The sequence below is a fragment of the Lissotriton helveticus genome, chromosome 7, assembly GCF_964261635.1.
Source record: "Lissotriton helveticus chromosome 7, aLisHel1.1, whole genome shotgun sequence".
NCBI lineage: Eukaryota > Metazoa > Chordata > Amphibia > Caudata > Salamandridae > Lissotriton > Lissotriton helveticus.
The window spans coordinates 1,093,041,138-1,093,056,463 of record NC_136068.1 but is presented as its reverse complement, the minus strand read 5'-3'; the positions used below and the strand labels follow the sequence as shown (position 1 = coordinate 1,093,056,463).

The following is a 15,326-nucleotide window of genomic DNA, read 5'->3' as shown; positions in this document are numbered from 1 at the left end:
ACGTAATAACAGTACAAACTAGGACAACATAATTCCCTTACATAAAGATTGTTTGCCTGTAGTGAGGTGGTATGTTAACCTATTCACATCTCACAATAATACCACATTGCACTGGGATAAGACACTACCAAGAAATACGGTAAGAATATGTTTGGTAAATGTGTTAATTATAAAATATATGCCAATAAAAACAGATTTAGCAAAAAAAAGTTTACATATTTAACCCTTTTGCAAGACTATGTGAATAGTTATCATTTCTTTTATTAATATAAATAAACACAAAAGTTTAATTTGCACCACTCTTTTCCTTTTTTTAGTACTCGGTAACACTAGGAAATTCAAAAGAGGGCATTGAAACTGGGAGGCAGTTAAAAAACCTCACAGCTGACGGCACAGACTGGTCTTGGGTGCCAAAAGCACTAAGCAATGCGCGTATCTAATGAACAATTAAACTCTCCAATGATTGATGAAAGGTGCGGGCAGATTGTTCAGGTTAGAGAGCAGGGCCGTGAGTTGAAGGATGGAAATCAGAACACGATAACTATTTGTTCACGGAACGTCCACGGATTCAAAAACGTGGGTCAAGACCACAAAACTCTGGCCTTCCTCGAACAAGAAGGTATTATACTCCTTCAAGAAACGTGGATAATGAAACCCACTGCAATATCCTGTTACATTGAACATCTTATCCTTGCAGTAAAATTCGCAAGGTTTGGTCACCCTAAGGGGAGGCTTATCAACATACATATCACAAAAACATGGTTGGCACACAGAAGGGTTAGATGCCGGGGCAGACTGGCTCCAAGTTACAAAAGATACCGGAAAGCATAACTTAAATAAAAGGGACTGGCAACTAATCTTAGTCAATGTATATGTTCACCCTGAAAAAAAAAAATCAGAAGGAAAAATTTACAATACTAATAAATCTGATTATTGCATTGCAAAAGTCGCACAAATTCTGCCCTTTGATCATTTCAGGAGATTTCAATTGTAACCTTCTAAAACAAAATAAAATAAAGAGGCAGGAGGACTGGGGACATCAAATCATAACGCGGGGGTTAGAAAGGTAGGGCCTGTCAATCCTGAATGGCAACACCGCAGGGGACAGACCTTCAGCCATAACGTACTCCAACAGAAAAAGACGATCTACAATAGATTTTACCATCATCAGCTCAAATCTAGTCCCAAGGATAGACTCATTTAAAATCCCCACACGTATAGAAAGTGACCATCACCTGCAAATTACAAAGCTTAATATAAAGCTAGCCGGGGTAAAGAAAATGAACACGTTGGGACAACATGTAGAAAAGTTTAACTTGAGGAAAATAAAATGGCTAGGTACAATATGACAAATATAATGGATATCCTCAAAGAACATAGGATTCAAATAGGGCCGCAGATAGAAGAAAACCGAATAACAACTTGGGAAGAACTATGCCTCTTCCTTACCCAAAGTTTTCCAGCTACCAACAGAAACACAAAAAGAATAGACATCAGAAAGGATCCAATGGTTTAACCTTGCCCTACGAGACGAAAAGAGAAAGATGGCAAAAGAGGCATGCATTCAATCCATGGCGGTCAAAATGGGTAAGAAAAGAGACAGGACCAAATTAAAGGAGCTACAGAAGAACTAGAGGAAAATGCTGAGGGAAGCCAAGATAGAACACAAAGAGAAAATCTGGACACAGCTATTGTGGGCAAGTACTTTGCCAAACAGCAGAGATTTCAGGGGCATTATAAATAACATGACCAAGGGAAGAAATTTACAACAAGAAGCGGGAATTAGTGAAATAACTTGGATGGAGCACGTACATAATGAGTACAGCAGTGCGAAGAATGATGTGGGCACAATGGCAAAACCCTCGAAGTAGCAGAATACGCAGGTCAAGCAGAAAGTGACAATGACCAATATCTTTTAATTGACAAAAAACAATTGAGCGGAATAATAAAAAGGTTGAAAACAGAGGGGTCGGCAGGCCCGAATGGACTGCCCAACGCCCTATTCAAACGCGCGCCGGATTTTTGGGCCGATAACCTCACGCCATTATTTAATATGATCTAGAGACAGAACAACATCCCCAAATCATGGAAAGGGAACATTATCCACCCAATATTCATACAGGGAGATCATAAAGCAAAAAGAAACCTTAAACATAGACTAATCAGAGAACACCCCGAAACCCTTTTCGTGGACATTTACCACTGCTCCTCCAAAGGGCAAATAAAAATGGATCTAATCTTCCATACAAAAACACCAGACAACTGGATCACCATGCTCAAATCACAGCTACCTATTACCAAAACTACGACCACCCTGCACAGCTGCAAACTGACAACCACAATTACCAACCTCTCGACGCGAAACAGCAACACCTCTATAACCATCTACACGAACAGCACAGTCCTGATCTAATCAAGCCACGAGAATCTAGAAACCTTTGACTCTCTCTTCCCCTCACTGAAGATCGCCCCCGTTCACACGCCACGTCCCCTCTCGCCCTACTCCGTACCTCTAACCAACCAACCAGATTTGGAGAAACAATCATCCTTCTACTCGCCATCTACCAGAACAACCTTCCTCCCTTAACGAACCATCACCCGCACTTGTGCTCCCTCAACCCAAGAGCAACTACCTCCCGCTGAGTCATACCCTCCTCCTCCCGATCTAACCAACCTACAAACCAGGAACGTCTCCCAAACACATACACAGTCCCTTAGCCACTCCACTCATGCTGTGAACAACAGGATGACGAAAGCCCAACCCAACCAACTGCTCCCCGTACTTATGATCCCTAATAGTGTCCGCTCCTACATCAACAGGCCCCTCAACACAGATGGGCCCATCCTCCTCCCGGACACACCTGACCAAACGTCCCCCTCCCGAGACACTACTGCCCAAGCGGCCTCTAACCTATCCTCAGTTAACTTGGAACAGCGGCTAGTCCTCCTAGAAAGCCAACTAGAACTGATAACCCTGGGTCTGAGGGAAATTTTAACCAACCTTGAATCGGCCCGTAAGACTAGATTGCCTCCGCCTCAGTCTCAAACTTCGACTAGCTCCCCCCACCCAAGATCGAACAAATCACTACACCTAAATGAGCTGCCACCCACCTTGCCGAGCTTGAAACATAGACAGAAAGAAACCAATAATAACTATCAAATCCAGAGACCCAGTGAACCCCCAACCAACCATGCATCACTGTCACAAAGATCCAGAGAAGCCGATACTGAATATCAAACGCAGAGATCCAGGGAACCCCCACTCACCCATGTGATCCTAACACAAAGACCCAAAAAAACGACCTAGAACATAGAAGTCAGAGACCTAGAAGAACCAAAGCAGTCATGTCCTCTAAGGATGCGATGGAGCTATCCCTAACCTACAACACTCCGCTCACAGATACCCCTACAGCCAAGATTCCAGTGATCACCGGTTTCGGAAGAGGCCACCGCTCCTCGAATTCTCCAAGACCTCCGGCCCTCCTCACTCCCATTCCCAGAGCCTCCCCCACAAAGAAGCACACCAAAGGGGAACGCACTACCAAATGCATGCTCATAAATTGTAGATCAGCAGTCAAACACGCAACAGAACCTGTGTAAACCATCCTCTCGCATGACATAGACATTGCGTTTATAACTGAGACTTGGCTAAACAAATTCTCTGCCATCTGCTATACCATCCCCCAGGCAACACGTCCACTTTCGGGGAACACCTGTCAGATATGATTGCCCACTGCTCACTCGGCAATGCAAATAACCTAATTCTCGGTGACCTCAACGTACACTGGAATGAGGCAAACAATCCACTAATTCTGACCCTCAACAATCTTCTTCTGGACAACAATTTGACTCAATTCTGTTCTGAAGAAACGCACAAGAATGGGGAAACCTTAGATGCCATTCTCGCTCAAAATGACACAATGACGATTAACTATGTCCTCCCCGTAGACTTGTCCTACAATCACAACATCCTATTTCACATCAACCAAAAAACTTTTCTCCAGCCTCCCTTGCTAGACCCCTCCAAATGGTCCAGAAATCTAACTCTGATTCCTTCAACAGACCTAGACGCAAAGATATGTGCACTCCACCCCAGCTTCTCTGATCACCTTTCAACAACGGAACTTACCTCGCACTACATCTCCAAGATGACATCCATCCTCGATCAAATAGGTCCTCTAAAATTAAAAAAGAAGCAGGAGTACTCCATCCAGATCTTGGTTTAACTCCGACATTAACTCAGAAAGGAGACAACTAAGAGCTACAGAGAGAATATGGAGACACAACCCCTCAGTCACACATCGCGAACAACTCAAAGAAGCTCGTGGGAAGTACAAAAAACACATTGAGAACGAAAAATCCTAATTTGTTTGCACTGCACTGGATAACGCAAAAAACAGGCCTAGAGAACTCTTTAGCATCATTAGAGAACAAACCTCCAAGCCTGCTACCTCCGCAGTGCAAGCTTCCAAAGAATTATGTGATAACTTTGCAATCTTCTTTGAGGAAAAAATCAACAAGATCGAACTTTCACTTTAGATCAACATCAATACCTCAACAAGATCCCCCAGCCCGAGATCAAGGACGCCCCATGCAAACCTCCTTCAAAATCGTGGAAATCTTTCAGCCCTATACATGAAGACGAGATAGTCAACCTGATCTCCACATCTAAGCCTACCTCACACGCTCTAGATTCTCTGCCGCCTCAATTGACCAAAAAGAATAAACTCTCACTTGCCCCGCTGTGGAGCAAGATCATTAACAGTTCACTGCAATCCGGCATCATCCCGGAATGCCTCAAACAGGGGCAAGTCCCGCCACTGCTAAAAAACCCAGACCTAGACAAAAAAGATCTGAACAAATACAGACCAATCTCAAACCTACCTCTTCTAGCCAAAACCCTAGAAAGATGCGTGCTCTTGCAACTTACCCAACACCTGGATAGCATCAACCTACTCGACATCAACCAATCGGGCTTTAGAAAGGGATGTAGCACGGAAACCGCGATCCTCAACGTCATTGATGACATGCACTAATCATTGGATGCGGACAAATGCTGCCTTCTCATCCTCCTAGATTTATCAGCAGCTTTTGACACGGTTGATCACATCCTCCTCATTAAGGCTCTTCAAGAAAGGGCAGGTCTAGATGAGGTGGTCTTACAATGGTTCTCCTCCTTTCTCCACAACCGCACTCAAAGAATAAAAATCAGAAACTGCTCGTCCGGCCTACATCAAGTTAGCAAGGGAGTCCCCCAAGGATCAGTGCTCTCACCACAACTCTTTAACATTTACATGGAACCACTCACAACCTTACTCAGAAAAGCTAACATCCCCTTTCACCTTTATGCCGATGACACACAGATCTACCTGGAAACCACATCCATGGACGACATTCAGAGACTCAATGACACGCTCAGAGAAGTCCAACACTGGCTATCAAGGAACCGCCTAAAACTCAATCAAGACAAGACTGGAATACTCCTCATCTCAAACAAAGAAGAGAACCCTCAAATTACAGAATGGTTATCTGCAATCGATACACTCGACGGAACCATCACCCTGGCGGATTCTGTAAAATCATTAGACATCACTTTAGACCGAAACTGAACATGACCAAACACATTAAGATCTCGGCAAAGGGCGCCTTCCTGAACTTAAAGCTATTGAACAAAATAAAACCTTTCATACCAGCCAAGGACCTTAAACAAGTTACCCAATCACTGGTGCTATCCAGATTAGACTATGGGATCGCAACACTGTCAGGCTCAGCAAAGGCGCACCTGGCCCTCCTTAAAACAACACTAAACGCAGCAGCTAGAATGGTCACAGGAGTGAAGAAATTTGACCATATCTCACCCGCACTCAGAGAACTAAAATGGCTCCCAGTTGAAATGCGTGCCAGTTTCAGAACAGCCCGCCTCACTCACAAAGCCCTTCACTCAGGCAAACCCAAATACTTGGCCTCTAAACTAAAAAAAGCCGGACAAACCAGGTAACTCTGGAGCTCAAACACACTACTACTCATCCCAATGAAAGCTCGCAAACAAAAAACCGCAGCCCGATCCTTCACGGGAAACACGCCCAAAATCTGGAACGCTATTCCCCCTCATATAAGAACTATCTCCTCCTTCGCTAAATTCAAAGAGCAACTCAAAAATCTTTTCCTTGACCGGTCCCTAGCAAAAGGGCAGGAGACACAGAAGAGCTATTGATAATACCCACCGATGTGGGTGGGATACCCAGAGTACGGTCATCCTGATAAGGTACTACGAGTACGTATCGACACTGCTGACTTTCCCTCCAATACGCAAAGTGTATACCTGATATTGTCTCGAGACTCCTGACACCTGTGCTGATATCTGCACTGTACTTACAGTGAATGTTTGTTTGGCCTTGCATTTGAACGGCTGTGAAGCGCTCTGATACCTCCGGGTCTGGCTAGCGCTATATAAAACTTCATAATAAATAATAAATAAATAATAAACCAGAAAACTACAGACTAATATCACTGATTGACGTTGAGGCCTAACTATACGGTTCATGCCTATTACTTCACCTGCAGGACTGGATGGACGAGACTAGCATAATTCCAAAGTTCCAAACGAGTTTTAGACAAGGGATTGGTACTTTGACAAACCTGGCTACACTGGCTCTCCTAACTGAAAAGGCAAGGAAAAAGAAAAATCGGCTATTTGCATGTTTTGTCGATTTGAAAGCAGCATTCAACAAAGTAAGCCGAAATCGCCTCTGGGGAAAATTAAGGGCATGGGGGCTGCCGAGCAAATTACTGAATGCAATAATAGCGCTGCACAGCGAAACCTGGGCTAGAGTGAAACTAGGCGATGAGCTTAACACCACCAGCAGTATCTGCATAGAGCAAGGCCTAAAACAAGGCTGCGTCCTTGCCCCGAGCCTATTTAATCTATTTATGGCAGATCTTAGTAAGCACATGCAATCGGACAACTGCCATCCACCGCATCTAGTCAAGGAGCCAATACCCTTCCTACAGTACGCAGACGATATCGTGGTACTGAGTCAAAGAGCGATTAACAACTTAGTAACCTATCTAGACAGAGACCGCTTGGAAATAAATAAAGAAAAAAACAAAGTTGTACGTCTTGCTGACCCAAAAAAAAAACAAGTTTAAATGGCACATAAAAGGGACTCCAATAAAAGAACAAGTGGCCTACAAATACCTTGGTTTAAAACTAGGCCGAGGCTCAACACACAAATAACATAAAGTGGACTTAAAGGCAAATGCACAATCGTTAATCTTTACGTACAAACTCCTGAATAAGAAAATGGGCTGCCCGAGCTATGCACATCTTCTAAAAGTAATGGCAGCACAAATCGTACCGACATTGTCATACGCCCTAGTAGTTTTCATGCGGTAAAGAGGCGAAACTGCTAATTGATCTTCAGACAAGGGTTTACAAAGCTGTTTTTAATTTACCAAAGTCCGCCTCTCCAGCTCAGGTCCGACTGGAGTTCGGCCTTCAGAATCAGAAATTCCGGAGCATGAGCGGCTTCGTGAAACTATGCTACAAATTCCCCGCATCTGAGCAAGGATCATTGAACAACATCTGCTGGAAAGAAATCAAAAGCCAGATGGACCAAGACATACCACATTCATGGGGAGCATACCTGAAAAAATCACTAGCGGAACTTGATATACAAACAACTTGGGATAGCCCGTTAGAGCGGGTAGCTTTTGGTAAATTGGTAAATAAAACCTCAAAGAAGTCATGGGTGGACCGTGATTAACTCTTACATATCAACAAAGCCTCAGGCATACTTATTGATATGTTTTAGTACTGAGATAAAAAAGAGTTTCACAAAATATCGCTAAGGCATGCATGACTTGAAAGATTTACAACCGTCCTGGCAAAGAAACCATCAAACTGCATGCACACTGTTGACTATGCGGCTTCGGTAATGAAACACTAACACACCTCCTGTGTGCTTGCCCAGCAGTCAAGGACATAAGGAGGGGGCTTTAAAACCAATTATTAACGAACTGAATATTCACACTTGCAGGCAAGCAGTGATACGTTGGCTGGAAGGATCCTCAATCATCTTTGCTTGCTGGGGTGTCAAATACCTAGCAAAAGTAAGGAACCTTTTAATGCCAGCCGATTTAAAGGCCACAAATAAAGCATGATCAAGGACGGTAGGGGCGTCGCATGACAAAGATAAATTGGACATTATATCTCGAACAGGATCTGGCTGAAAGTAATCCAGGACTTTTACAGACACTGCGCAATTCTGAAAGCCTTTTACTAGAACCCGCAAAGATCATTTTAAACTGTTAGATTACATTTTAGATGTATCATAATGTTGTTTCAGATTTTAAAATCTTGGTAACCATGACACTGAAAATAAGTATTTAATGGAAGATTAAGTTAAAAAAATATATTTTTAAAAATGTACATTGTAACGATTTTAAGTAATCAAATACAATAAACTATTTTGACTAGGAGAAAAGCGTTTTTTAACAAAACTCAAATCGTACAGTCAGGTCGCTACATTACATTTCCTGGCAGTCCCGATTTCCTTCTTTTTGAGTTGCTGGCAGTAAAAGTGTGTATTCTTTTGTCATCCATTGTCTGCTTAAAAAACTAAATATTCCCTCCAACCTTCATTAGATCACTAAAGTTTTCTCATGGTCCCTCACGTGTATTGTAAGTTTTGGCACTGTGGCTCTTTGGAGAAACTAGTGGTTTGGTGGTACAAGACAATGGTCCATAAGACAGGAAGCTTCACCTACTCTTACTAGGCCAAAGAGTGCTCCCATTGCTGTGCAGTACAAAAGGGGGTGGTGATGGACGGAGCATCTGAACCAATCAAACACTCACACCCAGTCAAAAGATCTGGGTTTGATCCATCACCGTTCTTTAGCCCACTCTGCCACCCCAGTTCAGCCATGGCTATATGCAAATCAGTCTGATCCTGTGCCTCATGGGAACAGTCCAGCCCGAACTGTCAAGCCATGTCTTCCCTGGACCGGAAACAAGCTTCCGAGGACCGGTTTCTGGCATTCCAGCCGTCTTCAGCCCGGCTTGCTTGAATCCAGTGGCAAAGTGAGCAAGGGACTCACGTCTGAGCATACCCTGCCACACTTATGGCGGCCAAAGCAGTACGAAAGGGGGTGGTGATGGACAGAGCATCTGAACCAATCAAACACTCACACCCAGTCAAAAGATCTGGGTTTGATCCATCACCGTTCTTTAGCCGTTTTGGCCGCCATAAGTGTGGCAGGGTATGCTGAGACGTGAGTCCCTTGCTCACTTTGCCACTGGATTCAAGCAAGCCGGGCTGAAGACGGCTGGAATGCCAGAAACCGGTCCTCGGAAGCTTGTTTCTGGTCCAGGGAAGGCATGGCTTGGCAGTTCGGGCTGGACTGTTCCCATGAGGCACAGGGTCAGACTGATTTGCATATAGCCATGTCTGAACTGGGGTGGCAGAGTGGGCTAAAGAACGGTGATGGATCAAACCCAGATCTTTTGACTGGGTGTGAGTGTTTGATTGGTTCAGATGCTCAGTCTATCACCACCCCCTTTTGTACCCCATTGCTGTGCATGCATGGTGTGGTGCTCATCGGCGAGGTTCTTTTATACAAAGCGCTGCTCAAACAGCCCTGGAGTGGGACCCACTAGTTCACGGCACATTGAGTTTGAGAAGTTATCCCTTTGATGTCCTTCCTCTTTTTTCTGTCAAGCACTACTAAGTGTCTAAGGAGAAGTGGGGCTTTGAGTAGCATAATGTAGAGATGGTCACAAGTAGAGTCTGGACGTCAGTAAGATGAGGTAAAGTGGCCGGCCACCTTACAGTGTGATCGGTAGGTGATGCCAGATGACAAGAACTGGACTGAAAATGACTTTGTTGGGTGATAAGGAGATGCACCATTTGCAAATTGCCAATTTACTTGGAGCAACAAAAATCCTTGCACCATTCCTGATTGCAATGCTCCTGAAGCAAGTCCCACTGGCACACTGTTGATTGCTTGCACTGCTGCACTCTGTCTGTGCCCCAAACACGAGGACCTCTCACTCTGGTGCTTTCCATCCGTCATCAGTCCTTTCCCCTTTTTCCATTGTACCTTGTGATCCATGCAGCTGGACAGTGACATCATATTCCCTATGACAAGCTCTCTCATCAGTTTCACGGCTGCTCGATGCCACCAGTTTGGGCAGGATCCAGGAGTAGTGGTCATTGCTTGCAGAGCCACCTGCACCTCTAGCCCACAGTAGATAGCCATTACACATAGCTTCTGAGGTGACTCCCATTTTAGCAAATGTTCTTGTTATTTGTCACTTATATAGCACACATCGGAGGACATACAGTAGTATGGGGAAGACTTTCCAAACAATATCAAAGTTTTCAAGGCAGGGCAGAGTGAGTAGGTTTGTGGCGTTGCGGTGTTAGCAGGGTGGTAGCTTCGGCTGGCTGTTTGGGGTGTTTCATCCCCCATATAATTATATTTTCTCATGAATAGTTGGGCACATGTGCTTTCAGTCAGGTATGGTGCCTGTCAGATTTCACCTGGGATTTGTGCATGCACACACTGACAAAAACTCTCTCATCTCCGTTTTGAAAGGCCTAAAAAATGTTGGTTATTTTACAAAATGTTATGTTTCTCGGACTTAGTAATCCTACCAGTCCGTATTCCACTCCCTTTCCACTTCCCCTTTTGCCCCTCTCATGCATCCTGCTTGTTGTATAAAGTATTTTAACATTATATGCCAGCGTGTTTGTTGGGAAATGCGAAGCTCCCCTCGCCCCCAGCCCCCTACCCCCCTTCGTCCCACCCTCCAACCTCCCAATTTTACGTACTAAGCTATGCCCCTGGATGTTAGCAGAGAAAGGAATATGGTTTTGTTAAGTGAGTGTATCGGGCGTAGTGGGTTTCGGAGAGTGTGGCTAGAGGGCTTCACTAAGGCAGGTAAGTATCTCCTCTCTCAATACGCTTGCCCACTGTCCAAATGATGTACATGTGTGGCATATAGTCAGGGGAGACATCTTTTTTTGGTTGTTCTAGTAGTTATTTACCTACTTTTTTTTTTTTTTTTTTTTTTAGAAAAATGAACGCTTCCAAATTACTTATTCAGCCAGTCCATTGCTTCTTAATAGAGAAGTACTGTTAAACCTACATTTCATGATCCTGTAACTTTCACAACTTTGAAAGGCTGAGAAGTACTGCACCAAACCACACCTGTGCTTGATGTAAAGAGTCTAGGGCATTGCACCGTAGGAAGGGCACCTTTTAAATGCCTGCTACACTTGGTATATTATTTGCCTGTGTGTGCCGTCCTATTACACATAACCATACCTCTTCTCCCCTTACTCTGTTCTTTAGGTCTGGTGTTAGCCACGACCTTTTTGATTTTACTAAAGTTATACATATATATCATACATACTTATGGGGGCCACCAGCCAGCCGTCTTCATTAATTGGCCTGATGTTGTGTCACTAGAGCATGCAGCATGGGGCAGTGGGTCAGCCCATTTCTGCCATTGGCTAACTTGACCTTGAGGGACGAGATTCTAATATTTCACAAAATCACTTCCATACACAGTTGTTTCCTTCAATGGCAGGGGCTACTATGGCAAAAATGTTTTTTTAAGAGTAAAGAACGGTTTTGCTTCCATCTTATTTATTATTTAATATTGGAGAGGGTCCGGCAGCTCCTTAACAATTAAGTAAAAAGAAAAACATAAAACACGCAATGACCAAGCCAAAAGACAGGAAGCAAATGCCAGACCTGTTGGCTTTGCCAGTGCTAGTTCTTATCTGCATCTCCTTTCCGGTATTCTCTTACTGGACAGAGACAAGGGACAGTCTCCTTTTGGAACTATATAGCCGGCCCACATAAAAATGAAGGTGAATTCCCACCTGTAAATGATGGCTGATTTAGCTCTGTAGCATGACTTCATGGCGCCGGTTTTGTGCGTGTTATTTTTCAACAAAAAAAATTAAAGTATCTCCTCCTTATGCCCACACTTTGTGTCTCTTGGCCCCGTGTGCCCACCCCAGATGGGGCTGCTAATACATAGGCTGCGAGGGAATTGTAGATCGCGTGATGATGATGGTGAAATAACTTAATACTGGTTGAGATGTAAAGTCCCTTTTAGACTAAACTACAGAAGAAACAAGCATTGGCATAGCCAATAGGTCTAGCCTTTGGGACCTTATAAGTGTTTAGCCAAGTAACAGTTGATGATGTTGCACCAAACATATTGTGCTGCATAACTAAATACTTATAAGATCCCAAAAGCAGGACCTATTTGCTATGCCAATGCTTGTTATCACTGCTGTGGAACTTCGATTTGAGATTGGGAGTGAAACCGGGTAAAAGTAGGAACGTTTACAATTATGGTATCTGCCTTACTCTTAGTTAGCATTAACTTCTTCCTGACTGCTCCTGCTCTCAGACAAAAAAAACACCGATTGGCCTTTTTGTAAATTAAAGGAACCTGGCAAGGGTATTGGTGATTGTGATATGCCCCTTTATGATGTACAAGTTACACCATACCAACACATGAACGCTCTTTATTAAATAGATAGATCAGTAATTTGGTGCAGGAAGAGAGCCCACCGACTGGGAGAAAAGGATTCTTCTTGAAGGTAACTTTATCTTATTCAACTTCTTTTTACAGTTAAGTGTACAATGCAATTTGCAGATTTCTGATATGCTTTCATGAACTGAGAAATGTGTACATCATTCAGGATTTACAGATCAGATTACCTTGCTAAATAGGTAGGACTACTTGATAACTATGCTTGCTTAATGTGGTAGCAATAATTATTCCGAAATCTAATATCACTCTTCTTTGTTTTTAAATATTTAACAGGTGTTCACCGACTCACTGGGACTGCCTCTTAATGCATTGAGTCTGCAATGCAAGCGTTTTGAGACCAATCATTCTTGCAACATCTTTAATACAAAATGGGTAAATGGTCCCAGTATAAAAAATGTTATAGACTGGAATGGGAGTCTGATCCTCAATTGAAATCGTGGATTGCCCCAGTGCTAACTGATAAAACAAAGGCATTTTGCAGGCACTGCTGTGTAGAAATTCGTGCACATTACAACGATCTAAAATCACATGCAGGAAGAAGTAAACACCATTCCCGTAGTAAGCACTCTGCAGAGTCTATAGCATCTTATGCAATTTCTGTTAAACCAATATCTGACTTTCAGAAAAGGAGAGAATTAAAAATCACAGCCTATGCTGCCTGTAATATAGCAATTAGTAATGTGGATGAGTTGGGGGAAATTCTTAGTGATGAATTTGGATCTTTTGAATTGGATAGCACAAAATGTACAACAATCATCAATTCTCTTTTGGGGCCTTATTTCAGAGATCAGCTGCTTGATGATGTTGGCCAATCACCCTATTCTTTACTTGTTGAGCAGTCAACTGATATTTCAGTGAAACCACTTCTGGGAATTTGCATTAGGTACTTTAGTCAAAGGCATAATCGGTTTGTTTGCAGTTACCTTGGTTTAATAGACTTACTAAAGGAAGATGATGTAGCCAAAGCGATTCTAGACCTACTGGATGAAAACCGACTTCAAACCGAAAATCTTGTTGGACTTGGTGCAGATGGGGCAAGTGTGATATGCAGTAAGAATCATGCTGTGTTTATTAGTTTAATGGGAAAGCAACCCTCTTTACAGCTGGTGAGCTGTGATTGTCACTCACTTGAGACTATTGCAAAAAACGCAGTTCAAAGTCTTCCCAGTAACCTTGAATTTATGATCAGAGAGACCTACAAGTGTTTGGCTGAATCAGAAAAGTGTCAAGATGATGCCAAGGGGCTGTATGAGGTATTGGCTCGAGATCCCCCTTTAAAACTGGTTTCCCCAACCGGCACCTGTTGGTTTGTTATGGCTGATTGTGTTGAACGAATTTTAGAGCAATTTGACACAATAAAAGTACACTTTTCCCAAGCGCATCATGTGGCACATCAATATGCTTCTCAATTGCTGCAAGAAATGTATGAAAATGAAAACAACTTTCTGTACCTCTCTTTTTTAAAACCGTTCTTACAGGAGATTAAAACAGTTGACAAAATTTTCCAAATGGAGTCGGGAGATGCAGTAGAACAATTCCGTGATTTGCACAGACTGTTTTTGTCTACTCTGGAAAGAATAGTGGAACCAAGTATTTTGAGAAGCACCAGAGAAGAAGAGCTGCGAAGTTTAGACTTGCAGAATCCTGCTATCTACCGAATGCCAGAGGGCGCTGATCTTGGCATTAGATTCCAGCAGAAGCTGGAAGCAAGTGAACTGCCTGGAGTTGCCAAGGGTGAAATCACAAAAAGATGTTTTGACTTCATAAAACTTCTGCTTACACAATACCAAATGCGTCTTGTGGAACTCCTAAATGTGCTGGAGAAACTTGAGTTTTTAAGCCCAAAGAAGGCATTAGCAGATAAAAAACCTGTTATTGAACTCCCAGGTATTTTTTTCACCTGCCCAACAGAAGTCTTGGAATCTCAGTGGACAAATGTGTCTTCATGCAAGTTTACAGAAGAGGAAAGCATGGAGCGCTTCTGGGTCGAGGTGTTTAGCTACACTGATGCAGCTGGAAAACCCTGCTTTCTGGAAATGTCATTGGGTGCATTTAGGATGTTGCTGACGCTTCCACTCTCAAGCACACGCCTGGAGAAGATGTTCTCATATGTACCATTTTTTATAGAGGATAGTATGGAACCAAAGCTCCTTTCAAACAGAATGCACATTATTTATGGACTCCAACGAAATAACCTAAATTCAGCCACATTTACACCTGATAAAGCGCTGCTGGGAAGGTATCCCAGCAGCATTTTGTACAAATAAATATTGAGACTTTTCCACTGAAAACTTGTTAATGAAAATGTAAAGAATTATAGTTTGCCTTTTAACGTTCAGAATATTATTGTCTATGGGTTTAGGTGCTTTGTAGATGTCATTGTTTCCTTGGCAGTGTAACTATAAAAAAGTTTGTTCATATTTTTATACGTTAAAATTAAAGTGTTAGACAAGTTTCTTTTTCTCTTATTTTAAACCTACTTTACTTAATAGATTTGGAGTGTTCTGTGCAACTTGAGTTATCAACCTGAAGCTGTTAGAATTTTACGGGAAAACTATGGTATGAAGTCTTTATGTACGCTAATTGAGCAATATGTTATTAAACTGGTATTTGGTTCAGTTGGGTGTGCAAAGAGATTCACCTTCTGGAATAGAACTATTGAAGAGCAACCTGATTAATGTGGGGTAGAATAGAGGGCTGCTTGTGATAAGTGGGTGAGCTACTAACACAGCAAATGGACTAGCAG

The 15,326-nt window shown here is 42.9% G+C and overlaps 1 protein-coding gene across 7 annotated transcripts in view; it reads left to right on the top strand.

The window, feature by feature from the left end:
• Positions 1–15,035, top strand: part of LOC144770022 (uncharacterized) — a 100,713-nt gene extending 85,678 nt beyond the window's left edge. For all 7 annotated transcript variants that reach the window (XM_078654217.1, XM_078654220.1, XM_078654221.1 and 4 more), the window contains one exon: positions 12,854–15,035. In XM_078654217.1, the coding sequence (XP_078510343.1) occupies positions 12,949–14,847 (1,899 nt within the window). In that variant the 5' untranslated portion in view covers positions 12,854–12,948 and the 3' untranslated portion in view covers positions 14,848–15,035. The remainder of the gene's footprint in view (positions 1–12,853) is intronic.
• Positions 15,036–15,326: the final 291 nt, after the last annotated feature.